Consider the following 20,710-nt stretch of genomic DNA (forward strand, 5'->3'; position numbering starts at 1 on the left):
CTTGACTCTTTGAGCTGCCCTGGACATACTGTTACTCATATCCACAATACTTCTTCAGCAGTGGTGATGGGCAGACACTTGCTTTTACCCTACCTCTAGCAATTTAAACAACCAGGAGGAAGTACTTGAAACAAAAGTAGGGCTCATTCTAAAGGCAGTTTTCAGAAATAAAGAAATGTAGAAGAGGGAGAGAAATAAAGACCATACATATTTAAACTACTTGACAAGAGAACAAAAGGTGTTAAACAGGTCATGATAAGCAAAGTATATCTAGGTCTTGAAGAAATCTACAGAAGATTGGAAAACACCTTTTCAAGTACAGGGCAAAGAGAAGAAGTTGATAGCAGACCTTGATGTGCAAACTAGTCAAGTTCAGGTGGAGGAAGAGCATATGCCTCTCATATGGATTCTTGGAAGCTATTCCCTACAAATTTAAGTGGTAGTTGAGAGTAACATTTAAAGTGGCTAAAGATTGTCTGGGCAATAGCTTCTGTGCTCCACATAGTCAGGTTCAAGTGCAAGAGAGGTCTTCGTAAACAGAGTTCCTGGCAGTGCTCTGTGATACAAGAGGGGTCACTAAGGCTGTTTAGGGACCCAGGTAAACTTCCAGCCTCCTTCTTCATCTCTACACACAAAGGCTTGTCCCTGGTGGAAGGAATGAGTTTTGACATTACAGTGAGGACTCAAGGATGTGGAAAATGCCATCTCTGTCTTGTTGGGTGACACATCAGCTGGATGAAAAGGAAGTGTTTGCACCTCTGTTGGGGGATTTGAAAGTTGAGAAAAGTAGTGGAAGTCTTCCCCATGGCTGGCAGTGCTGTGCAAGGGGGTTGTTCTTTCACCTCCATAGTTGATTGGCACATCCTCTCTGGGGACATTTTCATAATCAATGGCATCACTCGGAAAATGGGAGTATGTGCTAGTCACTCTTCTGGGATGAGAGGAGAGGGCACTGTAGTTAGCTGATGAGGTGTCATCAATGGTATTGAGGTCTTTCAATCCAAGTGTTTGAAGCACCCAGGGATCAACATGGGGCCCAGGTGGTTTTTCACAGTTAGCAAACTCATTAGAGAGGTTTCTCTTGACATTTTTGGGATGGGGGATCTCAGCAGGAGAGTATCCCTGCTCTTTGTGTTTCCTCTTCCCCTTTCTGAATTTTCCACACACTTTGGAGAACTCATCTGATGACAACAATTTCTGAAGAAGTGACATTTGAAAATTATACTTCCTTTAAGTATCTACTAGTTACCCTCATTCTTTAGGAAAAATAGGTTAAATTTCTAATATTTTTTCATATACAAGTAAAATGGATTAGATTAGTGTCTATTACTAAAGTAAAATCCATGATAACATCTTATTTTTTAGGAACCTGAATTCATTTCTTACTCTCAGTTTGAAACTTGAAAAAAGCAGATAATGTCTTGAAGATTTCAAATCAGGGAAGTAATAATTTTTACAATGATGACAATGAAAGCAATTGTTTATTGAATTAACACTGATAAAGTAAACAAATTATCATTTGTTATAATTTAAGAATAATTGATCACATGCACTATTTCTTTGGATATAGATACTCTTAAAATCTCCATTAATGAGGAAACTAAGGCACAGACATATTTGTGACTTGCTAAGTATCCCTTCGCCTAGAATTAAACCTAAGTTATCTGAATATAGACAGAACTCTTGTTTAAACACTATACAACATTCCTTATATTATTTCATTAACTTTCAAAGCAATCCCTTGAAAAAAAGTTGTTATATTAAAGCTTGGAGAACTGACGTCGAGAAAGGTAAAGCTAATTAATGTCATTTAATAATTTAATAATGTCTTTTTCAAGGAATGGTGGCTAGAGTTAGAAGCCAAGGCTAGTCCTTTTTTATGAAAGCTTACTATACAGTAAAGTAGTCAAATCGAGTATCTTTTCTTCTCTGAACTGTTAGATTCAGTAAAAGCACAGACACATAATCAATTTAGATTACATAATATCAAATAATAGTTTGTCTAAGAGTAAAGTAAAAATTGGTCATAGAAGCAAACACATACTAGGAAAAACACAAAACAAAAGAAAAAAGGAACACAAAGAGACTATAGGCAAGCTATCTTTGAGTTAGAAATAGCTCATTTAAAAGTGTAAGAAAAATGTGAATAAAAGATAATGTAACTGTATATACTGAATTGCTGCTCAAGATACTAGGCTCCAGTTATCATCACAGCATCTTAGATTGAGAGAGATTTTTCACAGATTTTTAGTTTTTGTAGCTACAGGTAACCAAATTCCTAATTGAGAATGATTTTCCTAAAGCCAGACGATAATTAAAACAACTGAGTTTTTAAATCTCTGATTTCCACCTAACTCTCCTTTTGATCAACCTGTTTCCTCAGCAATCCCTAGCTTTTGATATATAAGAAACTCCTTTTGTAATAATGTCTGGATAGAATCTGCAATCTAGATACTTCTAATAAATGATACATAAAAGCTCTAGTGAAAGTCATGTACTTCCTTAAGAAATGTTATCCATTCTATTCACATATCCCACGACATGTTGTTGAGTACACTTCTTGCTTTTAATTAAGAAATTTTACATTAATGGTTTCCTTTATTAAATCACTGCCCTGACCTTATAAAAAAAGATTATTACACACCTTGGCCTTTTCTTCAAGACATTTAACCAAAGTAGAATTCAGGTATTGTCTGAGGTGATTATTCTCTTCATGTAGCCTAGCAAGTTCTTCTTCCTTCTGAACCAGAGTATCTTGGAGCTGCAAAAAGCAGACAATGGTGAAGGTTGCTCCACTGTATTGACTTTGTAACACTATAGTAATGCCACTGTGCCTCAGCCTTCTTAAACTTGATTATTCTTCTGTTTGTTTTATGAACACAATTTCAGGGAGTTCTCGTCCTACGAGACGGAAATCAACAACCCCCTACCACCTGATTGTTCAGTTTTGTGCTCTGAATTTTTCATTCATTACAAAGTATTTGAGGGTATCATATGACTTTTAAAATTTTAACCACAATGGAGTCAGGTAGGTGTAAAGGAAAATGAGCAGCATTCAACTGTTTAAATATAGAAAAGGGTGTTTAGAAAGGTTTACCATTTCTCCTTCCTTACACATTAAAAAAAAGAAAGAAAGAAAGAAAGAAAGAAAGAAAGAAAGAAAGAAAGAAAGAAAGAAAAGATGGTTGACTTGTGCCACACTCAGATTGATCTGCCTATATATTCAGTAGATCATATTACTTTGGGGGAACAAATAAGAACAAAATATGGAAAATGAAACAATATCTGGGGAAAAACCTTTGTCATCATCATTAATTCTCCAGGCAATTATCCATGTTTATCATTTAAAAACACTGACATGATTCCATTTGGTCTTTCCATTAGCCCTCTGAGATATGCCGCATAAATATTCCAATTTCACAGATGAGGAAAAGGTGGACGTGATAGGTCACACAGCTAAAATGTGATATAGTCAGAGCCTGACTGCATGTCTTCCTCAAGAGGTATTTGTGTATATAAGTGTGTGTGTGTATTGGGTGGGGGAGACAGAGACAGAGAGAGAGAGAGAGAGAGAGAGAGAGAGAGAGAGAGAGAGGAAAATAAAGAAGGAAGGAGGGAAGAGAGATTGTTCATCTAACTCCTCTCTCTCTCTTCCCTCCCTCCTTCTTTATTCCCCCCCTTCTCTCTCTCTCTCTCTCTCTCTCTCTCTCTCTCTCTCTCTCTCTCTCGACATATGCTCATTTTAGTTCTAAAGTGAGTGAGTTAATGTGAATTTTAAAAGGAAAAAGGAGCAGCATGAACCTAAGGGAGGATGCCAGTGGACTGCAGGATGCATGGCCAGTCTCAATGTTCTGACGATCCACACATACCTGCTTATTTCTGTAGAGCTGTGAGGAAAGCTGAGCCTCTTCCCAGGAACATGAGTCCAGAATAGGAAAACTCGAATTAGAAGATGACTCTATGAGAAAACACAAAATGGGTAGCATAGAAAACACACTTTTGACTTATGTGCAATGAACTCACTAAACCATTCCCAAAGTGCAATAGGTTCAATTACCTTTCTAAAAATAGCTGTTGCTTCCTCACAATAGAAGAAAATACTTAAAGCTTTCAGAAGAAGGAAGCAAGCTGTGACAGACAAATATTTATACAATCTATGCCAAAGTGGTTAAAGAGGTGGGATTTTTTTTTCTTTTTGGAACTAAGTGGTCACATTCTTCCCTTTATATGTATATTCTTGTTGGTTAAATTAATATTAATAAAGACTCTCTCAGCTGCATCATTAATTTATTCAAATGTTTATTAGCCATTCCTTCCCACTAGGCATAATATTGCAATCCCACTATCTTTTTATAATTTTTATTTTATTTTCTAAGCTTCAACACTTAATAATATAGTGTTTGGCTTGATAAAGTAATAACATTTTTATGCTATTATTTCCCTTTCTGTTGCCTACCTGTTAAATCTAGTGGATAGAATTCAGAATTTGATGTAGTAGCAATTTCTACTTTTAAATAATTTGTACCTTGTTTCTCTGAAGACCATGATAAAAATTGCAAAATTCTACCTTCTATGTTTCAACTGTTTTCATCTGTATATTTTTTATGCTTTTACAAAGAATTTTTTTTCATATTTGACAGCAAGCTATGCCTTTTAATCAAAAGCATTTGGGCATGCTTAATTGGTTTTTTACTTTATTCCCCCTCATTAATACCATTCTCTTTCCCTGTTCTACTTAAACTGCTGTTACTGAAGTATTTTTTATTAAAATAGAGTAATGAGTAAGAAAACAGTAATCCAATTTTATAAACAGTTTGGGTTCAGATTTTGGGCATTTTTGTCTTTGCTGTTGCTTATAGTGAAAAAGTAAAACTGAACAACTTTATCCATGATATGTAAGTGTGCTTCAACATTTTTAGGTTTTCATTTTTTGTGTGCCTTTCCTTAACCCCAGTGTCCACCAAAGGAGCATATGGCAAACAATAGTATAGGTATTTAATTCTAAGATATCTAAAACTTTTTAGAGAAACTTGACTATTTATACAGAAATTCATTTAATTTTATAAAAATGTTCACTAACCTTCAAGTCAAGATTAATACCATCCATAATTTCCCATCAATGTTATACTTCCCTCCCACTTTGAAATCCTGTGTGTGTGTGTGTGTGTGTGTGTGTGTGAGTGAAACAGAATAATTGTTTCTACTTACAAGGCATTGTCTATAGAATCTCCTCTATGAAATAAAAGATGAAGTTATTCATTCTTGTTTCTTTATCATACTTGGGAAACTTTCCTGAGTTTCAAAAGAAATGTTGTAACTAGTATCTTGACTCCAAAAACATTCTACTAGGATGTTGTTTATAAAATATGACCCAGAAAGGTTCTTTTAGTGAGTTGGGAATCTCCAAGTACTATAAAGTAGAGGGAGAAACACGTGTTGTCCAGCAATAAAGAGGAAGAATCTCATTTTCACTATTTGGCAAGTACAAAATAGCAGAAGTTAAGGTTGTAAAATTCAAGACTCTTTGGAATAACTTAAATTTTTTATAACATCCCTTTTTCCAGAGTCCCAGACCATGATGCTTTGCAGCCACATTGCTTGAAAAGGGCTCCAGGTCTACCACTAAAGCAGAAGAGCAGAACTTACCCTGTGCCTGTGGTGCTTGTTGGGGCTCACTGTTGTCCAGGAGACCAGCAGCCCAGAAAGAGACCCAAGTCTCCCTGGAAACGTCAACACTAGTTTCTGACGGTGTAGTGGAATACGGGCAATTATAACTCTGGTCTCCTGCAAAATACTGGTCTTGGCAAGGCAGAATGGTGTTCTGTGAAATTCAGTATAAGGAGTTGGGGTGGAGGGGGGTGTCCCAGGAGATTGGGCGATGGAGATGTGGAGGGAGAGAAGGGTGGGAGAAACACACAGAAATTACATGCAGTTAATCAAGAAACAGTGAAGGTGTTAAATTTAGATCCAGATTAAATTTTGAGTGGTTTAATTATAATAACTAAAAAGGAATCGGCTCCTATGACTTTCCTAACATTACCACAGGTCTCTTGAACAAAGAATAGACTACTATTGGATGAATCATATTTATATTTTCCTTTGTAATGCCTAGCTCACCTAATAAGCCAGTCAGAACTATCTTAATTATATTTCTATTTATAATCACCTTGGAAGACAAAGAACCCATTAAAAATGATGAAAAACCAGAATATGGCATCTTATAGACTAACTTCTGAATCAATAATTGTCTTATGCTTCCCTTCCGCTTCTCCTCCAAACTAACATTCTGTTGGATCTTATGGGAATCTGAATAGAGATACATACAAACACATGCTGTGTATAAAGTATATGCAAATATATATATATATATATATATATATATATAATGTATATATGTACATATGCATATATATACATACACATACATACAGTTATGAACATACATATACATACTTGTATAATATACATACATATAGACATATGCATATATAGACATAAGTACATATGTATATATATATATGTTCTCTCTATCTCTGTTCTATAGATAATTAAATAAACATTGTTCCTTGTAGGTGATTATTAAATAAACTTTGCCCCAGCTCCAGTCAGAGGAGTACAACATCACTCCAAGTAAACATCAAAAAGCTGAAAGAAATAAGCAAAGACTGCAAGCTCTAGATCTCTCCATCACTAGGGCTCAATGTCCTTGCAAAGTTATCCTGCCACCACTAACTGCCTGGCGTGTGTTCTCACTGTGTTCTGATCCAAGGAGTACCTTCCTGCCTGCCACTTCTCAAACCTCAAACATACACTCTTTCCAAATCTCCAAACAAGGACAAGTATGCAGCTTTCCTGGGTTAATTTGTACAACAGTCCATTCCTAATTATTTGTCAATGTTTAATCAGGTAAAAGCCATTTATTCCAGCAGAGCCTAGGTTTAGATAAACTCTGTTTGACTGCCACGAATCTTTTGTTGGCTTGAGTACTTTCTTGGTCATAACATAAACAGAAGGGGGGAAAATGAGTCAATTAAGTCTCACTTTGTTAATGTTCCCAGTGAGTTAAGTCTTGGAAAAAAAAAAAAAAAAACAGTTCAGAAGCAAGTGCAGCTTGGGGAGTGCAGACCAAAGAAGTTAAGCCAAAAGTTTATCAAGAGCTATTTTTCTTGTTTTCATTTTAAAAGCATGTTTGCAGACTCCTTCTTTGAGGTTACTATTGGAATCCGAGCTAAACTATTAGGCAATTGACACCTGAGAAGAAAACAAACCCCAAATACTCTTACAGTAGTTCAACTCCAAGTGTTTGCAAATATGTGCATAATCTGGAAGAAGAGGAGGAATGAATAGTAAGTGCAGGTGAATAGGTGAAATTTGGGGGAAATATGAAGAATAAAAATAACAGGGAGAAAGGCAGCGGGAAAGGAAGGGAGAAAGAGAGAAGACAGATGATAATAAAAAGGAAACAGGAGAGGATCTATTTTAATTGGTAGATAGCAAAGAAAGCTTGCTCCAAAAATGGAATAAATTCTCAGTGCAAAGTTTATTCGCTTTCAGAGCCCCAGGTTTTGCCAGAGGACTAGCAAATGCCCGTTCCTCACTTACCATCTTGCAGTGGAAGAAAGCGCTGAAGAAACTGAGCTCACACTCAACTTTTTTCTTAAAGCCAGTGGGAGCTTTAAATGGAATGAAGGGAGGAACTATGAGAGGCGAGTTCTAATCTGCGGGAGCCGGTGACGCTCGGGGCTCCTGGGAAGCGCTGCCCTCTGATTTGGTGGGAGGCTGTCAAACAGGTGACGTGAGCTTGCAGACACCAGCTGAAGCCAGAGTCACTCGCACTCCAGCGACCACGACCGCAGGATCTGGGACCTGCGGGTTGGGCTCCCGGCCTGCTCTTGGCTACCGGGTATGCTGCGCTGCTTCAAAACCCGCGCGCCTATGCGCGCTGGCTGCGCACCTGGCGCGGGACGTCAGAGGCTGGCGGTGGCAGCGCAGCCCTGAGGGACCCTAAGGCCAGCGCTTCCTCCTGCGCCACAAGAACAGCCGGGCAGGGCGGGGCGGAAAGTCTGCCTGGGCGATGGTGAGGGATGGCAGGTCTCAAACCTGTATTTCAGGGATGGGGTGGCACTTGTGGAAGCCAGTCCTACAGCCCCAGAGCTAGTATTATGCCTATCTATCTTTTGACCACATGATAACAATTTAATGTCAACTTGTATTATGTTGTAAATTTATTTTAATTAATTTATTTTCCCTATTTGATGGATCTTATTTTGCCCAGTTCCGGAAGTGGAGGTGACATATTTCAATTCTAGAATATAAATTCCCCAAGAATAGCGATTTCTGCTCACTGCTGTCTCCAAAATGCCTGGCACAATTTCTGACACATAATAAATGCTCAGTAAAGATTTGTTTAAAAGAATGAATTAAGCTACACATTTCTGAAATCTAAAGCATCTTTCTCTGTGTAGGCCTAGCCTCACAACTATATTTATATAAAATAAATTCATTAAGAAAAAATAGTGTAAGCATTTAATTTCCTCTGTCTTTTCTCTTACATTTGATTCTCATAATTCCTAAAATACTATGCCTACCATAGAAAGAAGAGTAACAACATCTTTGAAACTATTTATCTACAACTAATAGTAGCTTCTCATTTCAATTTACCTTCTAATTAGATATAAAATACTTGATGATAGCCATAGGAGAAAGGATACTTATTGTCCTTGTTACATCCACTAAGGAAGGAAGCACTAAGGTTAAGAAAACTCACCAATGTTAACACAATTGGGAAATGGCAGGCTTTGGATTTGAACCTCTGACTAACTACTATGCCTATGGCATTTGACTTTAACTTCTCTCTATTGCATGTTATTGCTGTTGATCAAGGGCATTGTTATGGACTGGGTTGTGTTCCCCATAAGTCATATGTTGAAGCCCTGTACCCAGTGTTACTGTAGTTAGATGTAGGAACTGAAAATAAAGTCTGATTCTGGCTTGCACAGCCCTTTCTGTACTCCAGCTTTGAACTTTCTTCATTCTTCTTTGTACTCTACTCATGCTCTTAGCACTCAGCAAAATGACTAGGACAGAATGGATGTTAATTAAGTACTCTATATCCAAAATTAAGAAAGGAAAGGAGGAGGAAGGTGCTTCTCTTGGTGCAGTCCTTTTCTCCTGCTTCAAAGACATTTATTTGAAAAACACTTTCAGATTAATAGTAGTAGGTTTGGGGATCCCTGCCTGGAATGTGGATGAACTGGATCAGTCAACACTGACTCATTTCAGTATGTGACATGAAGGACTGGTCCATCTCTGCTCTAACTGTAACAAGAAAAAAAGATGTAATGGCTGTAAGGCCCTGAGATGATGGGTAAGGAGAACCTATTAAAATGTATTTAATTTGTAAGAATCAGTGATCTTTTTCAAGGCAAAGAACTGTTCATGCTTTTAGTTCTGCCAGCAACACAATCTGTTTGGCAAAACCCTTGTTCATTTGTGATGAGCAGCAGGGACAGAAAAAGGAGGATGGAGTTGTGTTTTTGGAAACTTTCACAAATGACACAGGAGCCTCTGCAAGATAGATTTTCTTTTGACTCCAAAAATGATACAAAGTAGGTAATTGACTAAACATGGTATACAAAAAAGGACTATAAGCTTTGCATCAAAATATACCAGATTTCAGCTTCGGGTATGCTATGATTGAGTCACTTGGGGTTATCTTAAGCCTCTTATCTTATTTGGGAAATTAGCATAGTAATACATACATTAGAAGTTACTTGAAAACCAGCCATTTTTATTAATGCTTAATTATTTCCTAATTTGTTGACTAAATAATGGATAGTATCTCTTTTTACTATTAGGGGTGAGGGACTCTGCCTTTGAACACACAGATGCTCCTGTGTCTTGTTTATTAAAGTAACTGAAAAAGAATGCTACACTTATAAAACAGGGTTTTTCTTTTCTGAGGGTAAGACATAATTTTAAGAAGTTTCTCATTGGTTTTAAGCACAACAATATTTGGCAAATCATTAATACTTTAGCTTGGTAGGTTGGGAGTATACATGATGGTGGAGAACCCCTAAACAGCAAAGAGCTATTGACAATTAAACATAAATCAGATCATAAATCTATTCTCAAATCAAAAACTAAGGGAAAAAACTAATTATTAAGATTTGATTTATGCATGACATCTTACTTAACTTCCACTACTAAGGTATAAACTTAATTATTACTGTTATGATGATGATTAATATTTTGAAACCTGCATCCAGTAAACCATAATGGGAAATCCTTTGACACTTATTTATCCACATTTATGAAAGAAGGAGGTTCACATTTCTTAGTGATGTCAATGTAACCCACATAGATGGTTTTTCTTCTGCGAATAATAAGATTAGTTAAAACTGCCTTTTGTGTTGTGCCTAAAGCAATGGCGTTAAAGGGCATGTGGCTCCAAACAGGCCAATTGTTGAATGAGGGTACTACCTCCTGTCTGGGCAAAAATATAACAAAATAAGAGGTAATTTGACCTCTTATTTTGCACAAAAAACAAGTCTGCAGACAGAGAAGGTTAGAGCATGAGCAGAGTTTGGTCAGGAAATAAATAGGTTGGCATATGGAATATTCTTTTGTTTAACTCCATGATTATCCCATTAGTGGATTCGATAAACAATTTCTAAATTTTTTCTATAAATACAGCTTTTCCTATTGATTCAATGGTTGAATCTCCAGGTAATAATAAAGATAGCATTTCTTATTTCACCTGTTTGTAAAGAAAATTATTGCATTTACAGAAAGTATATTTAGAGAAGATGTTTTACATTGGAAAATTTAACATTTGAATTTTTAGCATGTCTGAAGAACCTGACACATTTCATTTGTTGAAGCATAGTTTTGAATTTCACCCCACCAGAATAATATGCAGAAATCAATAATTTTAATATAGATAGAGACTTACTACTTGCCATATCTGTATAGTAGCCAGTATATATTCAATAACCTATGCAGTGAAAAAAACTGTTTCTACATGAACAAAAGGCATGAAAAATAGAGTCAATTGTTAATCCTGGTAACAAAAATGTGAAAAATAATAAATTTGGAAAAAATTGTAGCAATTTACTAAATAGAAAAGAGAAAGGCCTTGGATGCATTCAGGAATGAAATATTCAGTTTGGAACTGAGTCAGATCAGCTCTGTATGGAAACGTGTATGCACATGTGCACGTGTGTGTGTGTGTGTGTGTGTGTGTGTGTGTGTGTGTGATTTGTGATATTGTTTTATTGGAAGTTTCAGTCAGAATTTACTTTAATATCTTTATAACTACCTTCAGCTCTTTATTTATTTTATCAAGGCAAATCACATACTATAGTAATCCTCACAAGTTTAAACTATTTTCAGCCTAAGGGCATATCTTTCAAATGGCAACTATTCACTTCATCTTTGAAAGATAACTAGGAAATATATCCCACTCTGTATTCATTGAAAAGTGAGACAAACCTTTTCTGTACTTGATAGCATTGCTTTCTGGCTTTTCTCATAATATAGCACTTCAAAATAACATTTGTGGCAAGTTAGAAAAAATTGTTAAGGCTTCTCCTGGCTGTTGATAGTTATGGGAGTTCTCATTTCCCCCAGACCTCACCAGGGCACCCTGAGAACAGAGGATATCATTATCTCACAGGCCTGTGACCTATTATGCATGGGTACAACAGTTGGGAAGGTCTGGTTCCATGTAACCTATCTGGCTCAAATGGAATGAAATAATATCAATACCACTATGAAAATATGTTCAAAACATTGAAATGAACCTTGTATTGTGACCAAGGTTAGAGATGTGGAACTTAAACAAAACAAGACAGATACATCTCAACCCTGACACTTTACTCAACCGTAGTAGAAAACGATTAAAACAGGTATTAGGATTAATATACATCAGAGTTATGCTAGTGCAGCTGTAACTTAAAATACAATAAATCTCTGCTTCATGAGCACCAGTATCTTCACAAACTGAGCTTCTGTGACTTCATTGCTCAAGTGATTCCTCCCAAGGATTTCTGATGCAGAGGTTTTTGGATAGCTTGCTGATCAGGCAGTAAAGGCCTGAAAGGTGAATCGGCAGTGACTGTGACATGTGTCTCTAGAAGATGCTGAAAAAGGAAGTCAGGCCTGCTTTTTTTCAAAAAAGCTTAAGATTTCAATACCAAAATAGAACAACTGGGACCTGGTTCCTTCTAGTCTTGGAATTATTAGCGAACCTGAAATAAGTTGACTTCTTTCATGAAAATAAGACAAATAAATGTATTTAAATACAAATGTTCAGCTATAATAAAGGTATAATTCTGTATTTTTGTAATCTATAAAATCTGTGAAGTTAACTTACTTCTCAATGACCTATTAATTTTTGACAAATTCATCTTATTTACAATCAAATCAAAGAAACTTACTTGATATTGGTATTAATACAATTTGGATGTTTCTAGTCAACTTCTGTTTGCCATATTTCTATTTTAGAAAATGAAAGCATAATGTCAATCTACAGCCGGTGGGATCATTTATATATTCTAAAGCAATCTGTGAAAAATATAGAGATTTTTTATTGTTATGAAACTAATACTGCTTACTATAATTAGAATGAATTAAAGTATTATAAGATGAAGAAACTACCCTATCAACAATAAAGTAAAATTCCAAATATCCTCTATGACATTAGATAAATGATGTTTTGGTGATAGTAGTACATATAATTTTTTATTTTTTCTTTAACCAGAAGCCTCCCAGCTGCCACTTCTGGGTAGTATCAGCATTGCATGACTGAATCATAGCTGATGATTTTACACAAACCAATACATTTTAATAGCTTCCTTTTAGGGAAGGAAGCACTGAAAGACAAGTAAAGGAAAAAAAAGTGTTTTTTGTTCATGAGTACAACTGAGAAGAACTCAAACTGCATAATGTGCATCTTTTAAAAACTTTTATTTATAATTGCTTTTATGAATTATTTGGCATTTATTAATACATCTTCATTGTATGTGCCTATTTATGTTTTTACATATGTACAAATTCAGGCATCTGGAGCAGTCAGTGATACCCAAGGCTTTAAAACACACCTGGAAATGTTCAGATGTTGACAAATAAAGAGTTATTCTCCAATCTTATATTTTTTATAAAGCGACAATAATTCACATAAATGCAAATTTCTTTGATTGGTGAAGGAAAGGAGCATTTGGTCCCACACTAATGTCAGTGTCTACGTGACAGGCTGTCTGCTTCTCCTGTGGAAAGTTTCAAGTAGCTCTGTGCCACTTGGAGTTGTATTGTACCCCTAGCATCACTCATAATAAATTAAATCTATATTAATAAGAAATGCATATTAGGAAGCCTATTTAAAAGTATACATGCAAGTAAAGCTTCACCATAAAGTTTTGTGTTTTGATGCTAAAGGTAACACAATTATATACAAAACAATCAAATACTTTGTCATAAAAAAGTAAAAGTAACCAAGAGAAAAATTGTAATATATTTGACATTCAGTTTTATGCAAATATATATATATATATATATATATATATATATATATATATATATATATATATATATATCCAGGGGCACTTAACCACTGAGCCACATCCCCAGCCCTTTTTATATTTTATTTAGAGACAGGGTATTGCTAAGTTGCTGAGGCTGGCTTTGAATTTATGATCACCTTACCTCAGCCTCCTGAGCCACTGGGATTACAGATATTTTAAGAACTTTAAAACATCCATCCTTTTAAGCCAGCAAGCACAAAAAAAATTAATTCATGAAGTAAACAAATTTAAGCACAATTTACAACTGAGGACATCACATCAATATAAGGGACATTTGTAAACATTAAGAAAATGTTCAAGAATATTTTTATTTTGCTGCATATGGATTTCCAATTCTCCCAGCACCATTTGTTGAAGAGGTTATCTTTTTTCCACTGTTTGTTGTTGGTGCCTTTGACTAGTATGAAATAACTATATTTATCTGGGTTTGTCTCTGTGTTTTCTATTCTGTACCGTTGATCTACATGTTTATTTTTGGTGCCAATACCATACCATTTTCATTACTATATCTTTATTACAGTTTAGGTCTGGTATGGTGATGTCTCCTGCTTCACTCTTCTTGCTAAGGATTGCTTTAGCTATTCTGGGTCTCATATTTTTTCAAATGAATTTCATGATTGCTTTTTTTTATTTCTATAAGGAATGATGTTGGAATTTTAATTGGAATCGCATAGAATCTGTATAGTGCTTTGGGTAGTATGGCCAATAAGAGATTGTTTTGACAGTAAGAGATTGTTTCATTAGAGCATGTCTATAGTATGGATTGTGTATTCATTGAAAATATTTTTAAACTAAAAACCTAGAAAAATACCATGATGTTAACTATATTGAAATGTATATCAATGTATTAAAACAAATTTTAAAAACAGACATAAATATAATGACATTTACATAATGTTTCTTGTTTCATAAGAGACGTGTGATTATGATTCTATTCTTCACAATCCTGTACATTGCTGAAACTTTATATGAATGATGTTTTGTTTTTAAAGTCATAAAAATGTAAATATATATATATATATGAAATCACAGAATTGATTAGAAGTAATATATTTTTGTGGAGTAAAAACATGGTTAAAGCTGAGTATCTTGAGGAGTAATGACAGATTATATTTTGTATGTTCCTACTGTTGTTGGATTTGCATGTTGAGGGGTGATTGTGGTATAAGGTAAATGTTCTATTTCATTCTTACTCAAAAACTCAAAAATGTTTTTAAAAATTATGCAAATCTGTATAAAAGTGGAAAAGTACTTTATATATAAGATTTTGTGGGTCTTTGACATCAAGGTACAAAAAAAAATACAAGAAGGCTTTGCTTAGATGTAGAAGAAGAAAATTAAATAGAGTGTGATTATAATCTTCAAATTAATACAAAATTGTTGAAGAGAGTAAATAGACCTAATCCCATTAGTTGACACTAACCAACTGTAAAATTTTAGTGTAAAATAAATAGGGTATTTGTAATGCTCAGTAATGTGTAAAGATAGAATGTGCTATCCCATAAGAAGTGAACTCTTGGTTACTAGACAAGTCCACAGAGTGGATGGATTACTGAGACTATCAAGATGTTTTATTGCTTGTTCATACACTGCTACTACCAGGAAAACACAGTCCTTAAATTTATTTCCAATGCAAAGAACTCGCAATTCAATGTAATTCTGAGATTAGAAGTCTTTGTAATTAACTTGAATGCATGTTTAAAGATATATATATCTGATAGTTTTGCTGAAATTTAGTATCAAGTAAACAGGATAAAGCAGCCGTGTGTGAGGAGGCTAGTGGCAGGGCTAAGTGACTGTCAATCCTCATTCCTGTGGAGTCTTTTCTCCATTTTCTGAGTCACTGGAACCATAGCTGTATTCATGAAAAGATGAGAGCAGGATAATAAAAGAGATGGTATATAGGGTCCACCCCAGATATTAAGGGCTCAAACTTTAGAGGCAAACAATGAAGATTTGGGAGTGCAAGACCTTCATAGATTATGTTACACTGGGTGGTAACTCTTTAGGGTCCAAGAAGAAGTTTAAAGTCACCAAGTTCAGCCTTATTTCTCTATATATTTCTATTTCTAAGGTGCTCTGTTTATGCCTGTGGGGACTGGAGAGTGTGAGCACAGCCATATTTCCAGAAAATAAAAAAAATAACATAGTGAATAGTGGATGTCAATATCCTCAGTCATATGTTAAATGTCATAAATATGTAAAATCCAAATATACGAGGAGAAGATGGGCTAAAAGGAGAGCAGTCAGAAGAGAAGGAAAATGTGAAGACTACTTCAATGAAGTCTTTCTTTTATTGAGACTAAGAAACCACAAATGCAATAGTTTACTTTTACTCTGTGTGAAATGTCTCTGCCTTTATCCTTTCCTCCCACTTATCTATCTTTTTAGCTTTTTCTTTGCAAGCATCAGCATGTAATATCCCTCTTGTCACTGTGGAAAGTGACTCTGATCTTTCGAAAATGAATGTATTCAACAAGAAAAGTCTCATATGATCCTCAAGACCCTCAAGAATCACTTATTCGTTATGTAAAATTGGAAACCAAAGAACCAAAATTAGAAGGACACAGATTTATGGCCAATAATTGAAGGCATTTTTAATGGAATTGTTAAAAAAAATGACTTTTCTTCAGGAATAGTAGGATGTCCACCCCTGGAAGGGTTCCATCAAAAGTGATAAACTGACCAAAAAATAGGAAAACACATTCATTCCAAGAGCAACAGACTCTCCTCTTCCATTTTATGCTATGCTATGTAAGTACTGGAGATAAAGCACTGAACAAAACAAACGTGATTCCTGCCTCAATGGTGTTTATGTATTTTGGAGGAAATATTGCACACTTAGTTGTGTCAATGGAGACTTTGATAAGTGAAATGGAAGGAGAATTTAGAACACTGTGGGTTTCTGCATCTATATTGCTACCCTCTTTGACCTGTGTTTAAACTGTTAAGGCCATATTGCTTGAGAAAATGACATTTTAGCCAAGACTTGAAGAAAAAACAGTTCTACAGGTGAGGGTAGAGGGAAGTATGCATCCGGAATGACAAAGAGCACATGCAAAGGCCCTGGTACACACATGAGAAACAGATAACATGATGAGGCTGGAGAGACAGACTGAGTTGAGATCATTTAGGCATTTATGCTAAGAGGAATTCAAAGACATGAAAGGGTCTTAATGAGGTAAGTGAAGTCATATTTATTTTCAAATCATCAATTACTTAGTGAAATCGTGACCTTCCAGATGCTCGAGTTTACAAAATTGAGTAAGGTAATTTCTCCAATAAATTGAACCTTGGGCAATAATACAAGTCCCCATGACTTTGTGCAGAACTACACTATTTTCTTTTTCATTGATCCTGTATTATTTCCAAAGTTTTAGGTCTATGGATTCATCTGATTCCCCTTATCTCCTGAACCCTCCCAAGAGAGTTTTGTGGGGTTTTTTTGTTTTGTGGTTTTTTTTTTTTTTTTTTGCCTCTGAGCTTATGTTTGAATTGTTATTTGTTACCCTATAGTTAATTTTACGGATCATTTCTTCTTTGATTTGAAATATTCTATGATTCTATGAAAACTATCCTTTGACATTTTCAATTCAGATCTTATATTTTTTTCATTCTTCCTCCTCCTCTTCCACATCCTCCTCCTCCTTCTTTTTTTTCCCCACTTGTTTTCAGTACTTGCAACTGAATCCAGGGTCTTCCTTATGCTAACTGTATGCTCTACCACTGAGCAACATCTGCAGCCCCACAATCTCATATTTTTCCTCTTTTAGAATTTCCATCTGAATTTCCTTGATATTTGCATTTTTCCACCAATATTTCTCATCTCTTTACTCATCACACCCACCTTTTAAGTCATTAAGCATCTGTATCTTGTCTGTGTAACAGTATTTTTAAATTCTCTCCAATTTTAACATTTCCAACACTTCTGTATTTGTTTTTTCCCACATTTTTTTATTGGTGCATTACAGTTGCATATAATGATGGGATTTGTTGTTACATATTTATACATGAACACAGTGTAACAATATAAGTTGTCCAATATCACTCCCCAGCACTTCCTCCCTCCCTCCCTCCTCCCACACCTTAGTCACTTTCCTCCATTGATTTCCCTTTGACTTTTAGGAGATCCACACCAAGTCTGTTAATTGTTTAGCAAAAAGCTAGAACTATTAACTGGAACATTGAACTCCTGTCCAAACTTGTTATTAATCAATGTTATTCTTTAATGGATGATCAGAAATTTTAATAACTCTAGTAAACACTATTAGTCTCATTTTAAATAGAAAGTCAGTTTTTTCAAAACCGGCTACAGCAAGTAGAATAAAGCAAGTGGTTCAGTGGAAGGAGTGGGTGGGGAACTGGAAGGTACTGATGAATGAGATGGATCAAAAAATATGTGTATATATATATATGAATGTAACAAAATTAATCCCACAATCATATGTGATTATAATATGCCAGTAAGAAATTTTAAAAAGACATACAAAATGGCTATAGCAGTATATCTGTTCTCACATTTCTACAATCTTGCTATGCCCATAGACAGGTGGGGTCTATTTCCCTTCCTCTTGAACTACACAAAGCTTTGTGACTAACCCAATCAAGAAGAATCTGGTAGACCCATGTGAATTTCTGCAGCTCATTCTTAAAGGTCACGTGGCTTGTCTCTTTTTCTCTTTTGAAATCTCAACCTTGGAGTCTAGCTACATCCTTAAGACAAAAATAAGACCACAAGGAGAAGGTAGCTGTGGATTATTCCAGTTGACAGGCCCAGGTCTCATTTGCAACTAGTATTAAACTCCAACAGAGAGGCCTCACATGATTTCAGGTAAGCCCTCTATCCTGACACTGATTAGAGGAGAGTGGGGCTCTCTTACCCAACCCTGTCCTGCCCAAATTTTAGCTCTGTATTTTATTTAATAAACACTGTCATTTCTTTAAGAGTTTCTTCACATTGCCCTAGTGACATTTTGAACAGGACAATTCTTTGTTGTAAAAGTTTAGTCTTACATTGTAGGATGCTTAACAATACCCTAGATCTAGAGTGTGGGTACTTGATACTCCTCATCAACCATCACTCTAAACATCTCAGAAATCGGAGAGAAAATATATACTTTTTTTCATCTCACTAAGAATTGAAACAGAGTTCCCTAAAGAAGTGTGCCATTCCTGATAGACCCACCCAATGGTCCTTTAATTAAGGCAACAAGACCCCTCTCTAGACCCTGTTCCATTCAAACCCTTTTATATTAGAATAGATGACAAATGATCAAAATATAGCTTTTATTGTCTCAGACCAAGTCTTTAATGAGAAAGACTATTGGTATATAGGTGGAGAAAGAGGAAGTAACAAATTTTAGCCCTTTACTAAAAAATCTGTTGCCATATGGGCTTTAGATGGCAGACTTCTTAAGTCTTGATTTACTATGGAGCTCAGTTACCATATTGCTGTCATGCTCCATCTCAGTCCTCATTGTGTATTTTATTGACTTGACAAGTACTGTGTGGACAAGACAAGCAGAATGTCTGGGTTGTGGTACTAATTTGATATACTAACTTGTGTCAGACATATACTTTGATAATTAAACATTTTCCTCAAGAAGCAAATTAATTCATATAAAAACCATTTCTTTAAGCCACCAGGTTTTGATGTCAGTTGTGATGCAGCACATGATAATTTGTTCCTCTCTTTCCTGTAGGACTTTTTTATAACAGCATTTTACAAAGGAATAGCAAGGTACTCCATAAATTGTCTATATAGTTTTTAGATTGTTCAAATTTCAAAAGAAACATATTAAAAGTTCTCATTGTAAATATATTTTCATCAAATTTCCAAGGTACTAATAAGAAAACTGGAACAACTTCAAAACATTCTATTTTTGTTGATTGTAACACAACACAATGTCTAAAATATTATATTGACTACATAATATTACATAATATAATCAACAATTCATCTAATGAATGCTTAGATTATTTACATAGTTTTTATTTCCATAAATATTATATAGCAAAATATTTCTATGTATATATCCATAATGGTTACTTATTTAGTATAAGATTTTCAGGAGAATACTGAGTTAATTAAAGGTTTTATAATATTAACAGATGTTGACAGATTTTATTTAAATTGGCTGCAATTTTAACCAGCACTGCACAACTTCTTTCATTTATTTAGAACATTTTTATGGCCCTATAAGATTTTTCACATATATTTTATATAATGTATTATACAAATGATTATGTACATTGGTATATTTATATATGCATATTTTTTATTTATATAATCAATTTCACTTTCCTAGTTTCTAAGTATTTTCTCTTGTGTGTTTATGCCCTATGAATGAGGATCTAAAGTTTTTTTCATTTAAAGGTGACTATGAGATAAAGAGAAAACTACTGATTTTTGAATGTGTGTCTTGTATCTAGATTCTTTTTTCCCATATTAACTTTGATAGATTTTTCTAGAATCTCCTCAGTTGTACAAAATTATATTAAGAGAAGAAAGAAATGAAATTCTGTCTTCCAATACCAACGCTAATTTGATCTTTATCCTACTGCTTTCAGGGCACCTCCAGCCAATATTGAAATCTAATCTTAAAAGCAGTCTTTCCTGTCCAATTTTTGACCTTAAAATGACATGGCTTTCAGCCTTTGCTATTTATCATTAATTATTTAAACATTTGCTATTTATAGCAATAATACTTATTGTGTGATTTGCAAATACCCAAGTATTAAATTTAAGTAGTTTCTTTTCAGTCTGGTTTTTATTTAGTGTTATTGTTAGGAATGCTTATTTGATATCTCTATAGGTTTTTTGGTAGTGAATACTATTTTCTTGCCTTAATGCAGCTGAAGTATCTTTTTTTTTTTTAGATATTGGATAGAAATTGCCTGTGAATCTGTTTCTTCAAATTTTTCAAAGTATTCATTTAAAAATTTCCAATAGTTTATTTTTACTCTTTTGTGGTATTTATTATTTCTCTTCCTTCCCCCAAAAAACATACATTTCTTTTGATTTACAAATTTGTTCTATAAAATTTTGTACCACAACATTTATTTTTCTATTAATATTCTCTGTGGTTAAGTTTTATCTACTCTAATCTTGTGTATTTTACTCCCTT

The 20,710-nt window shown here is 34.7% G+C and overlaps 1 protein-coding gene across 1 annotated transcript in view; it reads right to left on the reverse strand.

Moving 5' to 3' along the window:
- Positions 1–576: 576 nt before the first annotated feature.
- Gmnc (geminin coiled-coil domain containing) overlaps positions 577–20,710 on the reverse strand; it is a 29,801-nt gene continuing 9,667 nt past the window's right edge. Inside the window, exons 3-7 of the mRNA XM_077110333.1 lie at positions 7,955–8,100; positions 5,647–5,821; positions 3,870–3,958; positions 2,645–2,761; positions 577–1,197 (exon numbers count right to left, since the gene is read on the reverse strand). Of these exons, the coding sequence (XP_076966448.1) occupies positions 577–1,197; positions 2,645–2,761; positions 3,870–3,958; positions 5,647–5,821; positions 7,955–8,100 (1,148 nt within the window). The remainder of the gene's footprint in view (positions 1,198–2,644; positions 2,762–3,869; positions 3,959–5,646; positions 5,822–7,954; positions 8,101–20,710) is intronic.

This window comes from Callospermophilus lateralis, chromosome 10 (genome assembly GCF_048772815.1).
Source record: "Callospermophilus lateralis isolate mCalLat2 chromosome 10, mCalLat2.hap1, whole genome shotgun sequence".
Taxonomy (NCBI): domain Eukaryota; kingdom Metazoa; phylum Chordata; class Mammalia; order Rodentia; family Sciuridae; genus Callospermophilus; species Callospermophilus lateralis.